Source organism: Thermobia domestica, chromosome 10 (assembly GCF_964235325.1).
Source record: "Thermobia domestica chromosome 10, izTheDome1.hap1.1, whole genome shotgun sequence".
NCBI lineage: Eukaryota > Metazoa > Arthropoda > Insecta > Zygentoma > Lepismatidae > Thermobia > Thermobia domestica.
In genome coordinates, this window is record NC_137463.1 from 191,089,400 (window position 1) to 191,111,439 (window position 22,040).

At 36.1% G+C, this 22,040-nt stretch overlaps 1 protein-coding gene across 1 annotated transcript in view; it reads left to right on the top strand.

Annotated features, from left to right (window-relative positions):
* The first annotated feature begins 315 nt into the window (after positions 1-315).
* LOC145662901 (uncharacterized) overlaps positions 316-22,040 on the top strand; it is a 339,187-nt gene continuing 317,462 nt past the window's right edge. The window contains exon 1 of the mRNA XM_081728901.1: positions 316-1,387. Coding sequence (XP_081585027.1) covers positions 1,025-1,387 — 363 coding nt within the window. The 5' untranslated portion in view covers positions 316-1,024. The remainder of the gene's footprint in view (positions 1,388-22,040) is intronic.

Consider the following 22,040-nt stretch of genomic DNA (forward strand, 5'->3'; position numbering starts at 1 on the left):
TGTGTATCGAGTTTTAAATATTCAAAAAGTCGGTTATCTACACTGTTATCAGTGGAAGATATGCAAGTAACTCTTTGCTTTTTTGTTATTTGTAACTACTGCAGGAATATCCCTTGCTTTTCTGTGATTTTAAGGACTGATATGGAAATTGTTTCTGTTTGTTATTATTTACATTTTCAAAGTCCTGTTTACAACTGTGGTGAAAGTTAACTTATATTTGCTTAGAAGACATTTCGCTGAGATTTTCGGTTACTCCTGGCAATCATGATACGAGTTTGTTGGGGACAAGGAGAGCGATAGAGAGCGAAGAGTTCTCTGCCGAAGCCGAAGAGAGCCGAACGCAACCGATTCTCTCCAGTGGTGGTAAAGTTTGACCAGAAGTTGACTGTCTATAGTCGCGGAGTACGCGGCGTTTTCTGGTGTGTGTAGTTGCAGCCGTACGTGTTAAGACAAGACGTTCGGTGATTTTGTGTCATGCTTTTCGAATAAACAGTGTTTTTTTTTTATGTAATATGGAGTATCTTTGACATCAGTAAAACCTCACATGTGATTTTTTTTTACCGTTATTAGTGACAAGAAAAAAAAATCGAAATTATCACGAATTTCCTCGGTACTTAAACCCCGAAAAGGGGGTTGACCAGAATTTGTTTTTTGTATCTTTGGATGTGTCTTCCTTATGTTATCACTTAAAAAGGATCGTGCGTGTGTACTATTTGCCGGTAACAAATACTAATGTGCAGTGTTTCCACAGTTTGTCAATATTGTGCTCAAAATTTAAATCAAACAAGTGTTTTCTGGGCTTGATTAGTCCAACAATAATTATTATTGTTTTGGATATGGTTTCTGTTGGTGTTGTGTATTTTTATAGTCACTCTAAACATAATTTGCACACTTTTGCTGGTGTTTGCATCTAACATAAGTTTGAAATGAAGAAGCAAAAGTGGCCGAAATGATTGTTCTGTGAAGTTTTCGGTGGTTTTGTTAAGAATGGTGTCATATTGAGTGAGAAAAGATATTCAGTACAATGTTCAATAGTTTTGTGCAGAAATTGCAGACCCTTAGTCCTTTGGGATCTCCGGTCACTAGTCCAGTAAATTCGCCCAAAACCCGACGCAAATTTGGAGTGAAAAGCCCCCGGTGGCGACGGAAAGAGGAATATCGCGAGGTGCAATCCGATCCCGAATTAGATGAGGGGGATGCTTCAACAGGTGGTTGCAGTGTTGTTGTCGTTTGTACAACTGCCAGAGATAAAAGGAAGAAATACCCCGATGAGAGGCTGTACGAAGTCCCACCACGTCGTACAAAGCCTTTGGCCTTTCCGAGAACCCATGTGAATGGAGTGCTACAAGGATCCAAGTCACTAGGCCGGCTGGACGGGTTGCGAGAGGTATGTAGTGGAAAAGCAGTTGTTGTGGCCTCCAGCGTTGGCCTTCCTTTAGTCTCTCGTAGTCGTTTTCTCTCCTCTGTAGATGTATGTGTAGACATGATGGGAAATTGCATCATCATTTTCATATTAACACAACGATATCTACATGTTTTATATTTACAAACAATAAACTAACCCCCGTTCCGTGGCAATGTTGTTCTTACCATTCAGATCAATGGCGAAATTTCAGTTTTGGCAACAGGCGGATCTAGAAGGTAAAACCTAGAGGCAACTAGAACCCAGACTATGATAGATATGTCATGAGTTTACTATAAACTTTCAAAAAATATATAAGTAATGGATTCAATTATTTTTGTCACTCACTCCGGTCCCGGGCTAGATCCCGCCCCTGTTTGGCATTCAGTCAGTGGCAAAATTTCAGTTTCACCTTTCTCCTCCTTGTTGAAAATTTTCTCAGGAACGCTTGGAAAAATTACTCTTATATCATAAATTCTTCTAGAACTTCGTTTGAATTCTTTCATGTTTTCGTTGGAACGCGAAACTTCCAAAGATGTTGATAAATAATAGAAATTCTTTTTTTTTTTTTTTTTTTTTTTTTTTTATCAAGTTGCTTCGCTACATTTGAACTTACCTATGAAGAAGGAAAGAAATGGTGTGTACTAAAACTACACTATTTATTTTAATGTATTTGACTTGTAAATTTCGGAAACGTTATTGTCTTAACCTGAACTCAGTGGTGTACCCAGTACAGGGCCGTACCCAGAACAGTAAGACAGGAGGGCCGAGACCATTTTTAGGGAGCAAACTTGAGTTCATCTTATATATATATACTACTAACAAAAACTGAACTACCCTGAAATGAAAATGGTCACAGGGAGTTAGTCCCCCATGGCTACCCCGTAGCTACGGCCCTGACTCAGGGATGTTCTGAGGAGGTTCAGTCCTTCTTCCCCTTCCTCGCAAAGCAACGGAAGAAAGGGGAAAAAAAAAAGAAGTGATCTTTTGAAGTATTAATAATCAAAAATATTTTTAAAAATTAAAGAACAAGGTATCATCTTGAATTTTTGGTCTTGCGTTTTTGTAATTCTTTGTAATCTACCATACATTTGAAAACTATGGGTGCATCTCTATGACATTACATAAAATTTCCTAATGTAGCCAAAGTTCAGATGACTTTCTCCCTCCCCCCTCTCAAACAAGTTCACCCATACCTATACACTAATGACACGTGTACTGTTTGGTTAGTCAGTGGTTAAACATTCTTTTCAGCACCGAGACTGTATGAGAATTCGACCTGTTACAGCTTCATGTTGGATCCTAACCACACGATGCCCCACCTAAAATCCAACCCAGGTATCTTGCGCAAAAGGTGCATCCAGCAATCACATAGCCTCAAGTGCACAGAGGTAATTTTCTGTGCTTCATGTACATCCCATAAAACACTATACTACACGTATTTCTGAAAAAGTAAATGAACGTTAAATTTTCTCATTTTATATTTTTAATATGTTATAGAGTTATATGTTTTCATGTAAACTAGTAATGCAACTGTAATAACTGTAAAATAACTACAAATATTAGGAATGTTCAGATGACTATAATATGCGACCTTCTTGGGAAATGGGGATTTTAATGTTACCTTCAAAACAAATACAGTTCACTCCTTAATTTAGGTAATCGAGGAGCAAGAAAACCTTCAGGTAATGTAACATCGAAGTATTCGTATTTCCTCCAGGTTAAAATGTCTGAATTATACTCTATACAAAATCCTATGAGCATCAAATACTTCTCACAGATAATTATCTATCTACAACTAAAGGTTTAAACTCTTGGTAACACTAACAACTACTTACAATACATCTGCCATGGAGCAATTTTGAAATGAATGTTTGTTATCGAAAAAAAAATATATCATGAATAAAATGGCGTGTCAAAGAGCAAGTTCTTACAAGGTATCGCTGCACGAAGCATGCTAACTTAATTCATTATAATCCTATGAACTTACTATTATTCCTGTTCATTACTGGTTTACCAAAATTCCTTTAACGTATTTACTCTATCCTTGTGTCTCTCCGGAACACAAAATCTCAAGAACTTGTGTCTTAAACGGGATCACCATCAATTTTAGCCAGAATGTAAGTGAAAAGTTAGAACCTGATCTATCCACTGGATTCCAAGATATGATATATGATATGATTATATATATCCTTGCTTGATAGACTACCAGCAGTAATGTTGAGAGTAGCGGGTTAGTATAATGCTCAGATGCAAAATACTAATCTGTCCGTGGAATACAACGCTATAGAACGAAACTAAATGACTTTCTACTTGACAAGTCTAAAGACTTAAATATTTTCTGTTTTCAAAAATTCATTCATATTACTAAAATTTTCGAATGGAGAATAGAAGGCGAGGTGAGGTGAAATGCAAAAATTCGAACTTAAATTTTCACATTGTATACACTAAAGAACCAAACTGCTTCACGTGGTAAACACTGTTCTACACTGCTACTTGTTTATTTTTAATATTATTTACGTAGTTTTCAAAGTAAACATAGTTGCATCAAAAAAATATTGGCGTAGCGGACGTTACTTTCCCCCAAAGTTACTACACTTGACAATTTTTAAAGTAAAATTACAAAGGATTACTGGCAAACTTCTTACATTCCATCGTTGTTAGATACATTATAGCGATGCGTGACACATTTATTAAGATTAGCAATTATATTTCCGGTCTTTCGATATCTATGGCCATGCTAACCCATTGCGAATCAGGGATGACGTCCTTTGGCGAACACACTATCTGGAAAATTTGGGAGGAAGGAAGGAAGCGACCTGGGACCATTATGTTAGGTACCATCCCGGCATTTGCCTGATGTGAGTGAGCAAAACCTTATTCAGGATTGCTGGAATTTAAAAAAAAAAACTTTTATACTTTTTTCGACCGAATGTCCTCACCGGGAATCGAACCCAGGATTGCTCGTACCAAAGGCAAGAGCATTAGCGACTATAGTAAGACTATTCATGGCTTCGGATTAATTGTTTTAACAAAAGAGACACTGACCAAAGCTTAAAACTTTACTTTATTTTAAATTATAATTTAAAATAAAGTAAAGTTTTAAGCTTTGGTCAGTGTCTCTTTTGTTATAGCGACTATACTACGTGAGGCCATCTTGTATGACATGTCGAGTATGTTAATATTAAAATCGATGTTAAAATAACTGTCAGTAATAATAGCTGCTGTTTGTTTTAATATTAACCGTATTCCTTACGCTACGCTTGGTTGTAATTTCCAATGATGCTGTTAAAGATCATTTACCAGGGATTCTTTTGTAATTTTACTAAAGAGAAGCCTTGTAGTGTGTGTGTGGTACTTAAGGATTACAAAGATTTAACAGTTCATTAATCCACTATGAACGCCTCAAAATAATTGGAGAATAGATTGCTTACGCGTCTTCCATCCAAAACAAAAGTTTTGGTTACACTAATATAGCAGGGACACAAATTTGGGTAAACTCCTTCTTTTTGATCTAGTGACTAACTCGTATGTCTTTGGGACACGTATGTTGAGTTCGATCCTGATGGAAGAACACAAAAAATTAATTTCACAATCATTCGCTTTCATTATTCAGCCGTCTCCTTTAGCTTAAAGGGCATAACTGTGGGACGTTAAACTGAAATATTTCATCTGATTTAATTGTATAAATTGAGGTAAGTTTAGTCATCTTCATCACGGAAAATATTCTGTCAACATCTATATCCTTTTCAGGCTGGTAGCCAGTCCAAAAATGTAGGGGGGGCGCGGCTGAAGTTCGGGGGGGGGGCGATCCAACCATATTATAGTTCATTTGGAAGCCTATCGTGAAAATTTTAGGGGGGGCGGCCCTCCCTAGACCCCGCGGATACGGGCCTGATCCTCTTTATATCCTTACGCTGTTTATCTTTCTACCCTTTCTTTTTTCTTCGAAAAAAAAAAGTTTATACTATTATAATGCTAGAATGTATTTCAATATTACTTGTCCCAACGCAAAAAGTACTGAAATGAAACTTAGCGGAAGCCAATGAAATGACATTATTCTTCAATCTCGGTTCGTAGCAGGCATACCGTAGCATCAGATCAAGATGAAGAGACAGGGTCTCCTAACGAGGGGCGTTATCCTCCTTCAAGACGAAAATAGATGTCACATGAACAACGGTATAGTCCATTGAAATCTTTCGGCCCATCTAGCCTACTGCTCCGACCTGTCGCTATTCAATTTCCACGTGTTTGGGTAGCTAAAGTGAAGCTTGAAATGCTCCTACTTTCTGTCGGGCCAAAAAAAAAAAAAAAAAAAAAAAAGCAAAGTAGAGTGCAGTATTGACTCCACTCATATAGCTATAAAGCTATTCAAAAGTACCCGAGTGGGAAAGTTAGGGACATACGGGAAGAGTGGGTCTTCTGAGTTCTGACCCCTAATATCCAGACTTTTCTGTAAATTTAGTCTAATTTTAAGTCTGATTATTTTACAAATTTTGATATAATTTTTCCTCGTATTGAATTTAGAACCCCCCTCAAAAGCTTTGGACCCAGATGAAAAATATTCACATGTTAAGGAAATATCTTTTCTTTTCTTCCCTGTTCATTTGAATGATTCATGAGACTTGATCCCTCTCCTTGACACTCACCAAGAAGGTCAGAGCACTATTATATCATATGTCGGAGTAATATTAATATGTATACAAGTGAAACCTGCGTAATGAAGCCGTAATTACTGTGTCATTATGGGGCACCGTGGCTAAGTTGTAGAGCACTCACTTCTGGTAGGAAGGATCCCTGGTTCGATCTAAGACCGTGTAAGTTTGTGGTAAAAAAAAAACATCGTGTCCATGGGTTCTCTCAGGGTTCTTCCATTTTCCCACATTATCATTCCATTAATTGTTTCATAATGGTTTACTCTGAATCACTCAAATGAAAGATAAGTTGAAAAAAGAAACGTTAAGATGTGTGTTTGTGGTGAAAAACTTCCCTAAACCAATGTCATATGACCCTTTACATTCTACAAATTTTGAACTTGAATCCAAGAGGGCAGACGTCAAAACGGCATGGTGGTTCTATACAGTAATAGATGCGGGTTTTCTTCCATTACCCCTATCCAAGATATGGTGTCAATCCCTCTAGCCATTCCAAACATACCTTTAACTCATGTTGTATTCTGTAAATGTTTCGAAAACTTAGGTCGCTTGGACCCCATTTAATATTATACTAGGAATGCAATGGATATACCCGATTGCAATGAAATGAGCTGAGCGAGCTTAAACTACGTAATCAGGAAGCGTTTTTCGGTGATTATTCCTCGATGGTACATCGGATTTTTGATTTCGACCTATGTTGTCACTCAGCACGACATACTCTATCAGCGTGCTAAGTTTGGTTGAGATCGGCCAAACGGTCTAGGAGGAGTTCGCGGACAACCAAACGGCTAACCCGAGTATAAGAGCTTCGCTTCGCTCAGCTCAACAATTGAGCTAACTTTTCTTATGGGTTACTTTGGTCTGATATGGAATCATTGTAGATGAGCTGAAATAATAATAAAAACACCCTATATATATTAAGTATTAATTAAAGAAAAGTATATATAAGTAAAGTAAAGTAAAGTATATAAAGTAAAGTATAATTAATTAAAGTATATATATAAGTATTAATTAAAATTCCCCATATTTTATATTTGTACTAGTAGAAGAAAATGCATATTAACATTTTTCTCGGAAAAAATGATAGAACTAGATTTATGATAAAAGAAAACGTAATGATGAGGTGTAAACTCGAATTTTTAGGCTACATCAGTCATTTCTTGGCTAAACAAATATAGTTGTGTTAAGCAAGTGTACAAATATTAGTCGAGCTACAAAGTTTGGGCGGGATTCGGGCCCAGAAGACACCTCGCGTAACACTCCTGATAAGCTATTTATTTATTTATTTATTTATTTAATATATACAACACAACAGGCTTAATACCCAATTACAGTGTTGTGTACATACAGCAAACGTTACATATATAAATTTCTTAACTATTACTACAGAAAATTTCTTGTTTCACATATGATCTGAACCTGTTTTCTGAGAGACTAAATACATCCACTTTATCAAGCTTATTTACAATATCATTGTATAATTTACACAGCCTCCACATAGGGGATTTATATAATATATTGCTCCTGGCTTTTGCACAATAAATGTCTCTGTATTTTCTACTCTGGTTTTGCAAGTGGGAATCCGTAATGATATTTTCGAGACCAACTCCATACAGTCAATCTTATTGTTTAATAACTTGTATAAGAATAACAAGTCCAACATCCATCTTCTTTTTTCTAGAGTTTCAAAATTAAAGTTGTTTACTAGATCATTGTAGGAAAAATATTTGGGATAATCATTAGTTTTTTTGTATGTAAGCATTTTCAAGAATTTTGTTTGGATGTTTTCTATTTCTTGAGAGTATTTTTTATTATTGGGGGTCCATATTGTAGAACAATATTCTAATTTTGATCTAACATATGTAAAATAAAGTGTTGTAAACGTTGTCTCACTGGAGAAATCTTGCCCTATTCTGTAAATTAAACCTAAGTTTCTATATGCGCTGACACTGTATAATTTTTATTCACACAATCTACTTCTATTGGGTCAAGGATTCTTTGTGGTCTCTGCGGAACACAGTTTGATGAATGCTAGTCTCTTGCATTCGGGCAAAAAAAAAAAAAATCACATAGATATACGGTAATTTAAAAGTTATCTACTCTTGTTTTCCTAGATTATCTAGAAAACAATACAATATAATGCTGAACAAAGTAAAGTTTTTCTTTGAGCAAAGTTTCATACGAAATTGAATTCAATCTTAATTCACTGAAAAAAAAAGAGGGTTGAAAAGAGGAAGGAAAAATAATTGAGAGAGGCAGAAGCATTAAACACTGATAACTCGAAATATAAAGTAGAACGCTAATTGTACAAACAAGCGTCATCCAATAGATAACACGGTCAGCAAATCATTCTCCGAATTTCCCTGATTCCCTTGACAGACTCGCCATTGGTATGCTCTATTTCCTATATCAAGAGTCTTGCAGAAGTAATTCCATTCTTGTACAGGAAAAAATAGGCCAATATACGTAAAATGAAACATCTAAATTTCTCGGTGACTCAACAATTGTTTTTCCCCAACTCTATTACTCAGTTATAGAAACATGTTTGTCAAGAACTCAAGAAGGGGGCTTAAACACATTGTCTTTCCTGCTAATAAAATAAAAGGAAAATACTTGGATTTTGACCAGGTTACTTCTCAGAACATGAAATGTATGATTTTTACTAAGGTTCATATTCATGTGATACATTTGTGAGCATTAAAAGTAGCATTTAATATTTTGATGAGTACGTACAGACACGGATCGGGAGAGAATCTGTTCTCATGATGGTCATAGTCAATTATTACAAACCTTAACAGATCATAATGGCGTTTATCTCTTAAACTTCTACAAAACTTCTCCTGATTATTAAGCATCTCCATTATGATGCACACCGCCGTAGCTCTTACACGGGGAACTCTATTAACATTGAAAATGCAATGAAATGAAATTTTTGAGTTTATGCCGGCTAGACTAAAGGTGATAGTGATGATGAGGATTGAATGAAATGGTGGAATGAAGAAGGTGGGAGGAAACGGGAAAGCCCCGAGGAAACCCACGCTCACGGTGTTTGTCCACCACAAAGTTCACTTGACGGGAACAGGGTTTGAACCCAGGACACCATGCACCAAAGGTGAACGCTCTATCACTGAGCCACCGCAGCCCCTCTATTAACATTATACAAAAGTGGCAAGTGCTTTATATATCATAATTTTCTATCACTGATATAAAATTCATACAAACTTTAAAAATTTCCAAAACTCTTAAACATATTTTACTGTAGAATATTATAAATGATTTAAATGTTAGGCTACACAATATTAGTATTATCAATCATTTAAACATTAACCTCTCTTCAATGGCCTACTGTAATGTCTAACTCATGCAAGTGACCAACTTAAAGTGCACTAAAAACATGGTTATTGAATACATTTACGTGGTTCCACAGTTATTTGGTTAAATTTAACAAGGATTGGGTGTAGAGACGATCAATTTAAAATATTTTACTGTACACTGAATACTATCCAAGTTGACCACTCTCGGTTCCACACCAAACGCCTAACTTATGCAAGTGATCACTTATGATCTCATAGCTGGATCTATATGATTCCACAGGTAGATCATATTCTCTTACACATTTACTGAATAATATTATCAATCATTTAAGGAAATTCCTGCTGGGAGTACAGGAGTACAGTCTCCTGGATACAAACCGAAGTGCTGTTTCTAACCCAACTGTAATAGTATGGTCCTTCATAACGTCGAATGTTACAAAGACGTTAACAAAATCACAAATTTAGGGAAATTAAATATTAAATGAAACAGTTTAATGAGTAATAGTGCTTTTCACTAAGCCATTGCATTATAATCATTTTCCATTGGTATTGCGTTCGATTCTTGATGCTCCTCATCCTGAATGAAGTTTCTCTTGGTCCTAATAACTAGACCAATGATAGCGTTATATTGTATTTTCGATAGTCACTTCACTTCCTTTCTTTTCCATCCTTTTTCTTATATACCGGTACGTTGTATATTATCCGTGAAGCATGATGTCAGCAGAATATTTTTATTTGTCCTTAAAGCTGTACGTTTTATATAATGAAAAATATCAAGTTGCCCACGTAGCTGTAGAAGAGTGACCTTACTAATTGAGAGTTCCCTCGTGCCAGTATGGTTAGCTCATGGGTTTTCGGTATAGGAGATCTGGATTCGATTCCCGGTGGGAGCTCATGTGATTTCGATCGCACATTAAGGTGTAGGTCCACGTCTCATACAGCCTTGGTGCGCTAACCTCTAATCCAACCAATCAGCGATTGCCATATAAGTTGGTCATTAGTGTAAGTTGAATTGCGAAAATTATGTTGGCCAGTTTAAAAAGATATAGGGTGTTCAGAGCACAATGGAAACGAGTTCAGTTATCTAAATTATGTGGAAAAGACATAAAGTTTGTACGGTACCTTAAGTTCGTGGAAAAGTTAACACTGTATTTTGTATTAGAATAGTTATTTACAATAACTGGACATAAGTCTTTTAAGCTCTGAAAGGAGCATCAGATAGAGATCTTAAAGATGAAATGTGCCCAAAATGAAAAGTGGGCTTGATACCCTTGTGAACCAAATCACTAAACCACTAGTTTGGTGCAAGTCGGCCATCACTGAACTATTTGGCCGCATTTTAGCGTAAAACAGTAATGTCAGTAAATATTATTATTATTGGTCGCTTGTAACCTACAAATCAGAGAGGTTTTTGGTGTTGGAGTAATAGAACTTTTGGTATGGAATATCAATTGAACGTAAATCCTGCTCAATAATTATTGTTAATGTAGGTCTTATTAAACTAGTTCTGATCCAGTAAACACAATTACACCATGAAGAGTATGCTTAAAAGAATATTCCCATGCAGAAATAAGTCAATTAAGCAGTAACAACATTAGTCGGTCTACTTTTACTTAAAAGACAGTTAGTTGTATACATCTCAGTTTCAACCATTATTCCACAGATAGCTCAGCATTCAAACGCTTCTTCCAGACCTCATAGCTTACCCCAGTAGAGTACGCAAGGGCAGATTTCGGGGTTTAAATCTCCTTTGAGCAAGTTATTATAGAAAGATAAATATTTATTATATTAAGATATTTATATAAAAGTCACATTTGTCCTGAAAGGATATGAGATTCAGTGCTGGAACACCCTCCTTAATAAAAATTCTATATACACCACTGGCTCACTCAACTTATTAACCCAGAGCTTGTAGTTCACCAAAATACATTATATTCAATAACAAAAACTTCTCTGGAGAAAGATCATCATTCAATTCATTTTTTTTTCGAACTATCTAATTACATATCATGAACCATAAACTTATTTTTGGCATGTGCAAAACATTAAAAAAAAAAACTCTTTCCACCACTAATACTTATGCGTAACCAACTTGGGCCAATCCTGGAAAATCTCTTTGTACAGTATATTTTCTTTCTAAACAAGTGAAGAAAAACATATTTCTGAGTGTAGAAATAAGAATTGTTGCCACATCTAGACAGTACCTACGTAGAAAAAAAGAATATAGGATATTTCGAAAGCGAAGACAGCCTGTCGAAATGAAAACAATTTGCAGAGAACAGAAATTACTCAAGAAAGAAATATTCTTTATTTATTTGAGGTGTCGCGTGGCGTCCGTTATGATGCAAAACTTTCTATTTCAAACAGTTTCTAACCCTGTTTCTATAACTCTGTGTTCACTGGCCTGATCTTCTCTCCGCCGCCTCTTGTAGTGCTACCTGTTGAAGATAAAACTTGCTTGAATATTTTAAAACGTCTCTTCTGTATCTGCTTGCGTTGTTGTTATATTACGAAAACCAACCAACAAGTATAGAAAAATGAAAAGAAATGATTGATCATCTGGTCATCCAGTGGACAAATTCGGTTTTCTCGTGGAAAACGTTTTGTCGAAGGCGTGGAGTATACTTTGCGCCCGTAGATTTAGCGCCCACATATAATATCGTGCACTTAGCGCCCAGAAAATATTTGATGCTTATCAGTGTGCTAGGGTTGACCAAAGAGAGAACTAGTTTTTATGTATAAATGTAATTTCGTACTCATATTTATCCCCATCCCCTCTCTTTTCACGACTAAAGAACAAGGAGTTTTCACATGAAAGATCCTGCTATTCTTGCTGCACAATTGTCATGTCACTTTTAAAACCCCTTAGGCAAGTTGAAAGAAATGTGTTCTTTTCTTTCTCTTCTGCTCACCACCGTCAGCTCTAACACTCTGACTTTTCATGTACATCTGTAATTACGTACAATTTAATTACGACGAACATTACCATATCATCTATGAGATTTTCATATGTGGATGTGAATTCATGTGCTAGTGTTAGTTTAAAATTTATATAGTTTTAAATAATAATAATTACACGCACCTTAATGCAAATACTACGAGTACTGCATCAAAAACAGCAATTATTTATGCACATTACATAACTTCATTTCCTATCGTAAATACAGGGTGTCAGGGGGCAAAATTCAACTGCCAAAATTTGGTGGGTAATTCTTTATATCAAATGAAAATAAAACGTACTAATAAACATGTGTCATAAAACGACTCCTTTCAGTGTTATAAGCCGCCCTAAACGCAATCAATTACATTTTAAACCCTAGTTTGAAAATAATGGAACATATCGCAAGTAGTTAAAGAAATCCGGCAAGAACTAGTATTTACTCTATCTAAATATCCATACAAGGATACAATTTTAACCCTAGGACTACCAGGTGGGTCCATTGCACTCGTACGCATACTTTCTTTAATAATTACTAAGGCTTAGTAAGTATTGAGATTCTATGACATTTCCCTGGTTGTGTTCTTGTGTTGTGTTATTTTTTTTTATTTCCGTGAGTCAAGTGATAGTTTTTAAAATTTATAGCATTGGGGACCGAGTGGGTCCATTAAACTCCAGCCTTAATGCAGAAATATGAGGATGGATTCAGTATAGATTGAGGCTCGTAGTAAAGTTAACGTTCTGATAATCTTCTAACTGTTCTAATGAAGTCAGATATAACATATTACAACTTTATATGTTATTATGTAGTTTGATTGACTTAATTATTTGCAATTTTGCTTATTTTAGTAGCAGCTTTTCTTTATTTATTCACTTATATAAGTTTCTTGTCAGAAGCATAGTTGTTGCTTTTGTCTATCAAACTGTATTAATTTTCCATTGTATGCAGTTGCGTATTCAGTGGCAGTTTCCGGGGATCTGGACTCCCAAGCCCCAACATTTTTAAAAGTTGCTAGAATAAAACCTAAATTTGCGCTTTCAGTCTCCATATTGACCACAAAAAAAAAAGTTTTCCGGAGTAGGACACTGACCCCCCCCCCCAATAGAAATCGTGGCTTTGCCACTGATTGTATGTAAAGTTTTGTTTATTATTAGTGTGTTTTGACTATTGCACGTGGTATATTAACAGATCACTAACAATACACGTCACTGTTGATGGCAGAGGAGGAATATTTTTGGTAAATCAATAAACGATGAAGAAATTGATTCCCGACAGACGATAAGATATTAGCAGACTTATATACAAATGCAACTGAAGTTTCTTGTTCAGGTACCGATATTGAAATGAGACGTTGAGTAGTTTTCTTAACCAGAGGCTTGGTTAGAAGTTTGAAGCGTAGCACCTATAGCTAATGCAAAAGGCAAAACTCCGGAGAAAAGCGATCCTACAAGGGCTGCCTTATGTTTTGATGCCAACATCGGCGCTATTAGAATACCTGAAGACGAATTGTTCCTAATTCGTGAAGTTGCAGATTCTTCACACACTCTGCAATATAATATGACTGTAGACGAACAACTTCTCATTTTTTGGGTGCTCTGTCTCTTTTGACAATATATACCCATTAAGATCAGCCATTTTACAATTGCAAAACACAATGCACAACTATATCCAAAAGTGGTTATTTCTAGAGCGGAGGAAAATACTCAAAGTTATCATATATTACAACTCAACAAAATCAGACGTTCACACTAACAATCATATGGTTCGCCGTTACACCACTAAACAATGAACAAAATGGCCTATGACAGTATTTTACATAACTGATGTAAGTGGACTCAACACTTATGGTATTGTGTCATCAAAGCGTAATTTCAAACGAGAAACAAACATTAAAAAGTTTGAAATGCCGTAAATTCTTCATTTCGTCTGGTTAGCAGTTCGCCAACGTTGAGAAGAAATCACGGAGAATAGAAGCTTCCCAGTATACTGAAGAGGAACAGCCTAAAAAAAGTCTCTCCAGCAAAGAGGGAGCACAAAACAAGAACTTTCTGCCGCAAATGTAAGCTATATGAATGTACTGACATGTAATATTTTCCAAGTGTAACATTCCGATTTTGATAAAAAATTTTCAGGTAGATATTACACATGAAATAAACATACGTGTTTTTTTCTTTTCTGGGGAAAACTGTTTTAAGAGGTAAAAGCCCCCACCCAAAATTTGGAGAAATTTGAGGCCGGAAAGACAAGAAGAAGAAGAAGTTAGTCGAAGTGAATGAAATTGTTCACATATATTATAAACGTTAAATGATGGAATATGTGTTTCGTACTTTCCCGGGAAAAATGGTTGGGTGGGGCACAGACCCCTTCAAACCTTTGATCTCGAAATATCAAAAGCGCTAATAACAGTACGTTAAACATGCCTAAAGGACATGGAGAATTGTAAGGAAATTTTGGGTAGGGACAATATTGAAAAAATAAATGAACACTTCTTTCTTATTTCCTGCAGAAAAAAATGTTTTTATGGGCAAAAGTCTCCACCGAAAATTTTGAAATTGACGACCGAAAGGCATGAAGAAGTAGACCGGAATGAACGAAATTGTGTGCATATATTGTAGACGTAAAATGACAGAATATTGTGTCGCATTTTTCTGGAAAAGATAGTTGGGTGGGGTACAGACCCCTTCAAACATTTAATCACGATTTATCAAAGTGTTCATTAGTATAGTGAAAAGTACCTAAAAGGACATGGAGAATTGTAACGAAACTGTGTTTAGAGACAATACGCAAAAAATATACGAATACGTGTTTTTAGTTTCTTCGGAAAAACTGTGGTGTGACTAAAGTCCCTCCGAAAAAGAAGTAATTATTACCGCAGAAGCGCAGGTAGTTTTCATAGGAAAATACGACACGTATTCTTTCATTTTACGTCTACAATATTTGTGGACATTTTCATTTATTACAGTATATTTCTTTCTGGGCTCGTGGAGTTGAATTTCGTATTTTTAGGAGGGGGGCCCTTTGTCACACTTTTGTTTTTCTGCACACAATCAAAAACACGTAATCATTTCTTTTCTTTTCTTTTCATTCTTTCTTTCTTTATTTATTTATTTTTGCGTACTGTTCCTACACAAACTATCGTTGCAATTATGTCCAACCGTTTTTCCCAGGAAAATACGAAACATCTATTCCTTCGTTTTATGTTTATAGCATCTGTGCACAATATTATTCGCTTCGGTTCACTTCTTGCCTTTCGGGACTCAAATTTCAAAATTTTGGGTGGGGGCTTTTGCCCCCTAAAACTGTTTTTCCGCTGAAAAGAAAAAAAAACATGCATTCGTTTATTTCATGTGTAATATATATCTGCTAAATTTTATCAAAATCGGAGTGTTACACTTGGGAAGTGTTACATGTGAGAACAGCAGAATTGTATGAGAAGAGTCTTTGGGAAATTATACTGAAATTATACTGTCGTTACAATCCAATAAAACAATTACCTGTGAATAATTAATTTTTAAATTTTGTTACGCAGAAATAAATTTCCTTCTTGCAAATTTTAATATTATATTTCTGAATAGTGTTTTACTTCATAATAAAACGTTTCTTTTGCGAAAACAGAAAAGGTTTGTATTTAGTTTTACGTTCCATGGTTTTGCCGGGTCGGCTAAGGAAGACTTGAATTTACTGATTATAGTGGAACCCGAACCACTTTGGTCACTCAATGCTCTCCCACCAGGAATCGAACCTTGAACCTCATACGCCAAAGGCTTGCGTGCTTGCCACTAGACCAGCGGGGAGGGATAAAACAAACAAATATTGGAATATGTAAATTAAATTCACAACCAGACGTGGCTAGTGAGGGAAGTCGTAAGCCAAAGCGTTCCAGACAAGTCACACGAACACGAAGTACACACTGCAGCAGTTGGGATTGGCGAATTTTTACTGGGAGAATGAGAAAGTCCGATTTCTATGGAATGGTGGACGGATTTGTTTTCCTTCTCTCTGACAAGGGTCAGAAGGGATGGATTACTTACAGCAAATCGTACCAGAAGAAACTGAAGAATTCCTAATTTATTTTGATCAACATTACGTATCAAGTAGTCTCTGGAGTATGCGACTTTCATCTTATGGTGATCTTACGATTCGATTTCTTTGCTAGCCTCTTTTGTTTCCTCGCAACATACCCGCTCATATAGCAACATTACAGAAAGAGACACGAACAAGTAAATTGACAGAAGCTTCGAATTTGAAATTCCAAAAGGTTGAACCTGTTCATCCTTCCTTGTGGATGGACATTGCAAAAGGATGAGGTCATGGTTTCAACTGCATCGAACAAGAGTAGCGAGATGAATTACCGAAGAAGAGGGTAAAATGGAAGACGATTAGCCTTCAAAGGCGCTTGTTCAACTTAGTGATGGATTATTCTCAAGGAAACACCATACTTGTTCAATATCTGATTGGAATTGATTGCTGCATAAGGCTGTAACTTTAGGGTATAATGTGTACAATAAGGTTCGTAGAGCGATTAACTTATTGGTTCGTAAAGTAACGTTCTTTTTATTAGAGAACGTTACGTTGTTTTTCAGTGCTTGTAGTGTATGATATCAATTGTTTAACTATATACATTTATATTACGCATAAAGTTGTGAAATATGTATTAGACTTAATGCGGCTAGCTTATTAGATTTTTTTTTCTGAAACTGTGTAATACCATATGATAATTTGACTTTTTTTTTTTTGGTATCGAAACCGATGTTGTTATATAGTCAGAGTTACCATATGTCAGGTTTTTACCGGGACAGTCCCGGTTTGAAAGCTCTTAAAATGAAATGAAATCTTTGAATTTTGCATCCCACGATTAAGGAGATAGGAGTAGGATAAGGAAGACGGTGATTGTGAGAATGAATGAAATGGTGGAATGAAGAAAGTGAAAGGAAACGAGAGAACCCCGAGTTTATACATGCACGCAGCGTCTGACTACCACAAAGCCCATTTGACGCAAGATGGGATAAAACCAGGTATCCCATGAACCAGATGTGAGTGTTTCTACCACTGAACCACCGTGACCTCCATGAAGACTCTTATCCCGGTGTTTCGCCAGTTTACATTTTGTCCCGGTTCTCAGTCGTGAGAATATGTTCACCGTTTTTTGTATGCCTTATCCTCATTGCGGTATTCTAGATTACGTCTGTTTTACATAGTTTTCACATTAAAAGCTAAATATGTAACCTTAGTTTATAGTACATTTAAATATTGTAGAGCATTACATACCACGGAGTACAGTTACATACATGCATATATATATATATATATATATATATATATATATATATATATATATATATATATATATATATATATATATATATATATATATATATATATATATATATATATATAAAACTACGTTTCTGCGATTCACCCTTTCCCCCGGAGGTTATGATTCATTGAAGCGTCATAATCAGTGCTATTGGCTGGTCTCTTTGTCTCTCTCTTCCTCTTCATAACACTTTTACTTAGTGGACGCTAAGTACATGGAACATGGATGTAAGAAAATAACAAGAATTAACGACCTGTGGAAAGAGTAGTAAAATGAACTGGACATCCCTGATTGTGAGATAAAATCAATATAAAATTCCTTCTGTGAGCCAGAAACACTGGGCGCTACATGCACGGAACCGTCGAAGGAAATATTTTTTTTTTCCTTTTATTTCAAAAGGGCAACAACCTTTCTTATTAATGATATTATTTCTTTTTTTTCTTTCTTTTCGTTATATTTTCATCAGCTACAGGGTATGTAACAACAAGTTTTATCACGTAATTCCCTTTGTCCATTTGTCAGTCTTGTCATCATCTTTCGAGAATGAAAGCATTATTTGTAATGAGTCCCCCCCCCCCAAAAAAAATGTAAAAGAGTATCCACAAACTGAATATAAAAGCGTTATATTTTGTCACGTTTGCACGGAAGTAAAACATCAATCAATTGGATTTTTTTTTTTTTTTTGCTATTTTATCCCCTCCCCCCTTTTAAATTTATTTTTGCCTTCATTTATCTGACGTTCAGAGATTTATAAAGGACTAGCAGCGTTCACCCCGCTTCGCTGCGGTCACCCCGGAACGCAATAAACTTTGTTACTTAGATAATTTTTACTTTTTCGCTTTCAAATTGCAGTAAATGTTAACATTATAGCGCCTGTCATTTATGTTAACCCGCCGAGTCACATGGTCATGCGGGTTGCATATAAATACGTTTATTTTTACCTATCTTGAACTAATAACAAAGGATTTGTACGTATGGACACTTGAATGGTCAATTATCTCAAGACACTGGTAATTAAAAATTAAAGTGATATGATAAAAACCATCTAGGGTCCAAATCATAATAACCCCCCAAAAATGAAAGAAATTGGTTCAGCCGTATTAGCGTGATGAGTTCACAAAGGATTTGTGCGTTCTCTTTTATATATATAGATATTTATAATTACCGGTTTCCAAATGTAAGCGGAATGGTTATAAAACCAATAAAACCTTGAAATATCAACTAGCAAGTTTCTTTATTGCTCTTAGAAAAATCGCTCTTCATTGTTTTTATTACTGTATTAAGAACACACTCCATTTATAATATAGCTAATGAACTGTATCATCACTCACTTTCTTATGGAAACCTCAACTTGGGTTTGCCTATAATTTGGGACCTAAAGGCTCGTACATTAGGGATTAGGGATGAGATTTCTGGGTTGTGGGCATCTATGGCCATTTAGCCCATCATGTATAGGAGCAGTGGTCGAAGTGAAACGGTATGCGGTGGTATGCCATACCGCCTCTGGTTTTTCAATGATGAAGGCATACCTACCATCTCTGGTTATTCAAATGATTAAAACATATTGTCACTGGAAAGTAGATGATAAATATCTTTAATAAATCCATTTTTATACACAGTAGTTGGCGAATAGCGTTGCACGTGAAAATATTTTATTTCTTATGTAGAAATAATTTCTAAATTGACAACATCGACATTTTTCTTACCTTTTTCCTATCTTTTGTTTTTAAAAGGTGCCTTCAAAGAAGTTCACCTAGTTTATATTTTGATGTGCCATACTGAATTGTTTCTTTTTTTATGTATGTATGTGTGTCTTCTTGGTCTTCTTGGCTTAATGTATATAAATGCCGTGTTTTGAGCATGGGCCGATTTAAGGGGTGTCTGTTGTATAAGCGGACCTTCCGGGTGTTTGGAATACCCTTACAGTCGTGTGGGAGACCGAGAGTTTTCCCGCAGGAAATTGTTAATGTCCTCATTCGATTTTTGAAAATTTTCATGTACAACATAAAGGGATATTTTATATTTTGTTTTTCACAAAGTTGTTGCAGGGGATCAAAGTCTCTCCATATCTCGCCCCGCCCCCTACGTTACTGCAGGGAAGCTCTCCAATGGTTTTCAGTCACTATATAAATAGAAATGCAATCTTTTAGGCAACATACCCTCACTGCATTTCAACATTAGGTAGCCGGTATGAAGAGTCAAAATCGTAATACAACATACCGCCTCTGCTTTTTTCCCCACTTCGAACACTGTATAGGAGGGATTACGTTCCTCGGCGAGCACACTATCCGATGAAAGGAAAGAAGGAAAGGATTTGGGAAGGAAGGAAGCGGCTTGAAACCTATATGTTAGGTATCATCCCGTATTTGTCTAGTGTGAATGAGGGAAACCCAGGAAAAACCTCACTCAACTGGTTCGATTCTCGGCCAAGTAAGTCTGTGATGAACAAAATCGTGTCCCAGGCCCGTATCCAGGGCGGGTCTGCTGGCCTCCCTAAAATTCTCACGGTAGGCTTGCAAATGAACTATAATATGGTGATGAACTACAATATGGTTGGATCGCCCCACTCTTTACATTTTTGGGCTGGCTACCGGCCTGTCGTGTCCGTGGGTTTTCTCGGGGTACTCCCGTCTCCTCTCACATTCTCATTTCACCAATACTTGCATCATCCTTCACTTGCTTTAATCATCCGTTTCCCTTAACCTAACAGGCATACTCGTCGGGCGTTAAACTAAAAAATCTCGTTTCATTTCCTTTTCCCCAACTCTCCGGGCAATATGATCGCCAATGGATACCATCCCGTACACGTGAGGGGCTAACATGACAATATCTGCCGAAAGCCCAGAAATCTGATTACTACTCCAACTCTCAATTATACCATTCAATTACTATTCGCTAATAAAAATGCGACAAACTCACATAATAATTCCATATAAATAGCAAGTAAAACAAAACTTACTTACACTTACTCCCTCAGATTCTAATCATATAAATTCTCTGGATGTAAGGAAGATAATGGGGAGAGAGGAAGGAGTAAAATGCTGTAATGTTCATTCCTTAATACAGTATATGCGCATCAATTGTGGACCTAAAACACCTATAAACTTCCTTTTCCTTCCACTTTTGCGAAGCAAAATAAGAAATATTGTTACGCTATCCCAAAACATGTGGCTTCGTTTCAAGAGCAAACTCCTATGGACGTCTGCGTCCTATATCGTCGAACGCAAAAAGCGAAAAGTGAGTCTTGTTATGTCAAAACAAAACAAAGCAAAAAAAAAAAAAATCACTGAAACAAGCATATAGGCTCTACGAGATGATAAGTAATGATATGTATGTGTGTGTTTGTGCCAAAGGGGTTAACAAAACCGTTCTTTCATTCCTGGTTCCTGGCTTGAGGTACTATCCTAGTATTTGCCTGGCATGTTTTGAGGGAAGTAATAGAAATCTTCATTCAGGAAGGCAGGCCCTTGAATCCTGAGTTTGGTAGGAGAGATATCTATTCTATATTAGATGGCATTACCTACCTCTTTGTTACTGTACAAAATTGTCTATTCCCTCCTTTCTAGAAATCAAAATATAAGTGAGTGTCAAGTGCAAAATGTGTCCCACAAAACGCGGATGAGTCTTCACGAATTTTCTTTGAGCGACAAGGAAATTCCATAGTTTTACTCCAAATGTGTGCAATAGAACATGAATGCTTAAGTGACATTTTAAGTAGGGATACGGCTTCAAATGTGCGTACACATCTTAAAACCCAGTTTTGTCCAATAAAATCCAATTTCACTCAATAAAATCCACGCAGCTGTTTCTTTTTAACCGCTGATCTTTTCGCAACTCTGTTAGAAGCTGCATAATAGTTACTTTATTAAATTCTATAATCTATTTTTTGTTCACCTATACAATCTGTGCCTCTTTGGGATTCACATTTGTAGTGTGTGGTACCCAATTGACTTGAATTTTATTTTTTCTTGTTTTCGAAGCACAGACCCATACGTTCTGCGCAAGAGACCCATAAAGGCAAACTTTGAGGTCTACTTGTAGTCTGCTGGCCATGATTTAAAAAACATTGATGTACGGTACTTCAGTATATATATATAGACTGCTCGGGAGAAACAGTGTAAGTCAGAGATTGGCCAAAATAAGTCAAAATTGTAGATCTATGCGTCATGCTTCACCTTCCATTAACTTAGTATAAGTAAATTCTAAATGTGAGTTGAATAATCGCGTCTTGGTACTGTTAGTATAGATGATTCACACTTATGCTTGGTAAAATAAAAAATTGCCTCCTGAGAACATGTTTTTTGACTTACACTGTCTCTCCCGCGCAGTCTAGATATATTTGTGTATTTTTTGTTTCAAACTCAAATGGCTCAGAATTAATAGAATCAAATATGAAATAATAGTAACAGAAAT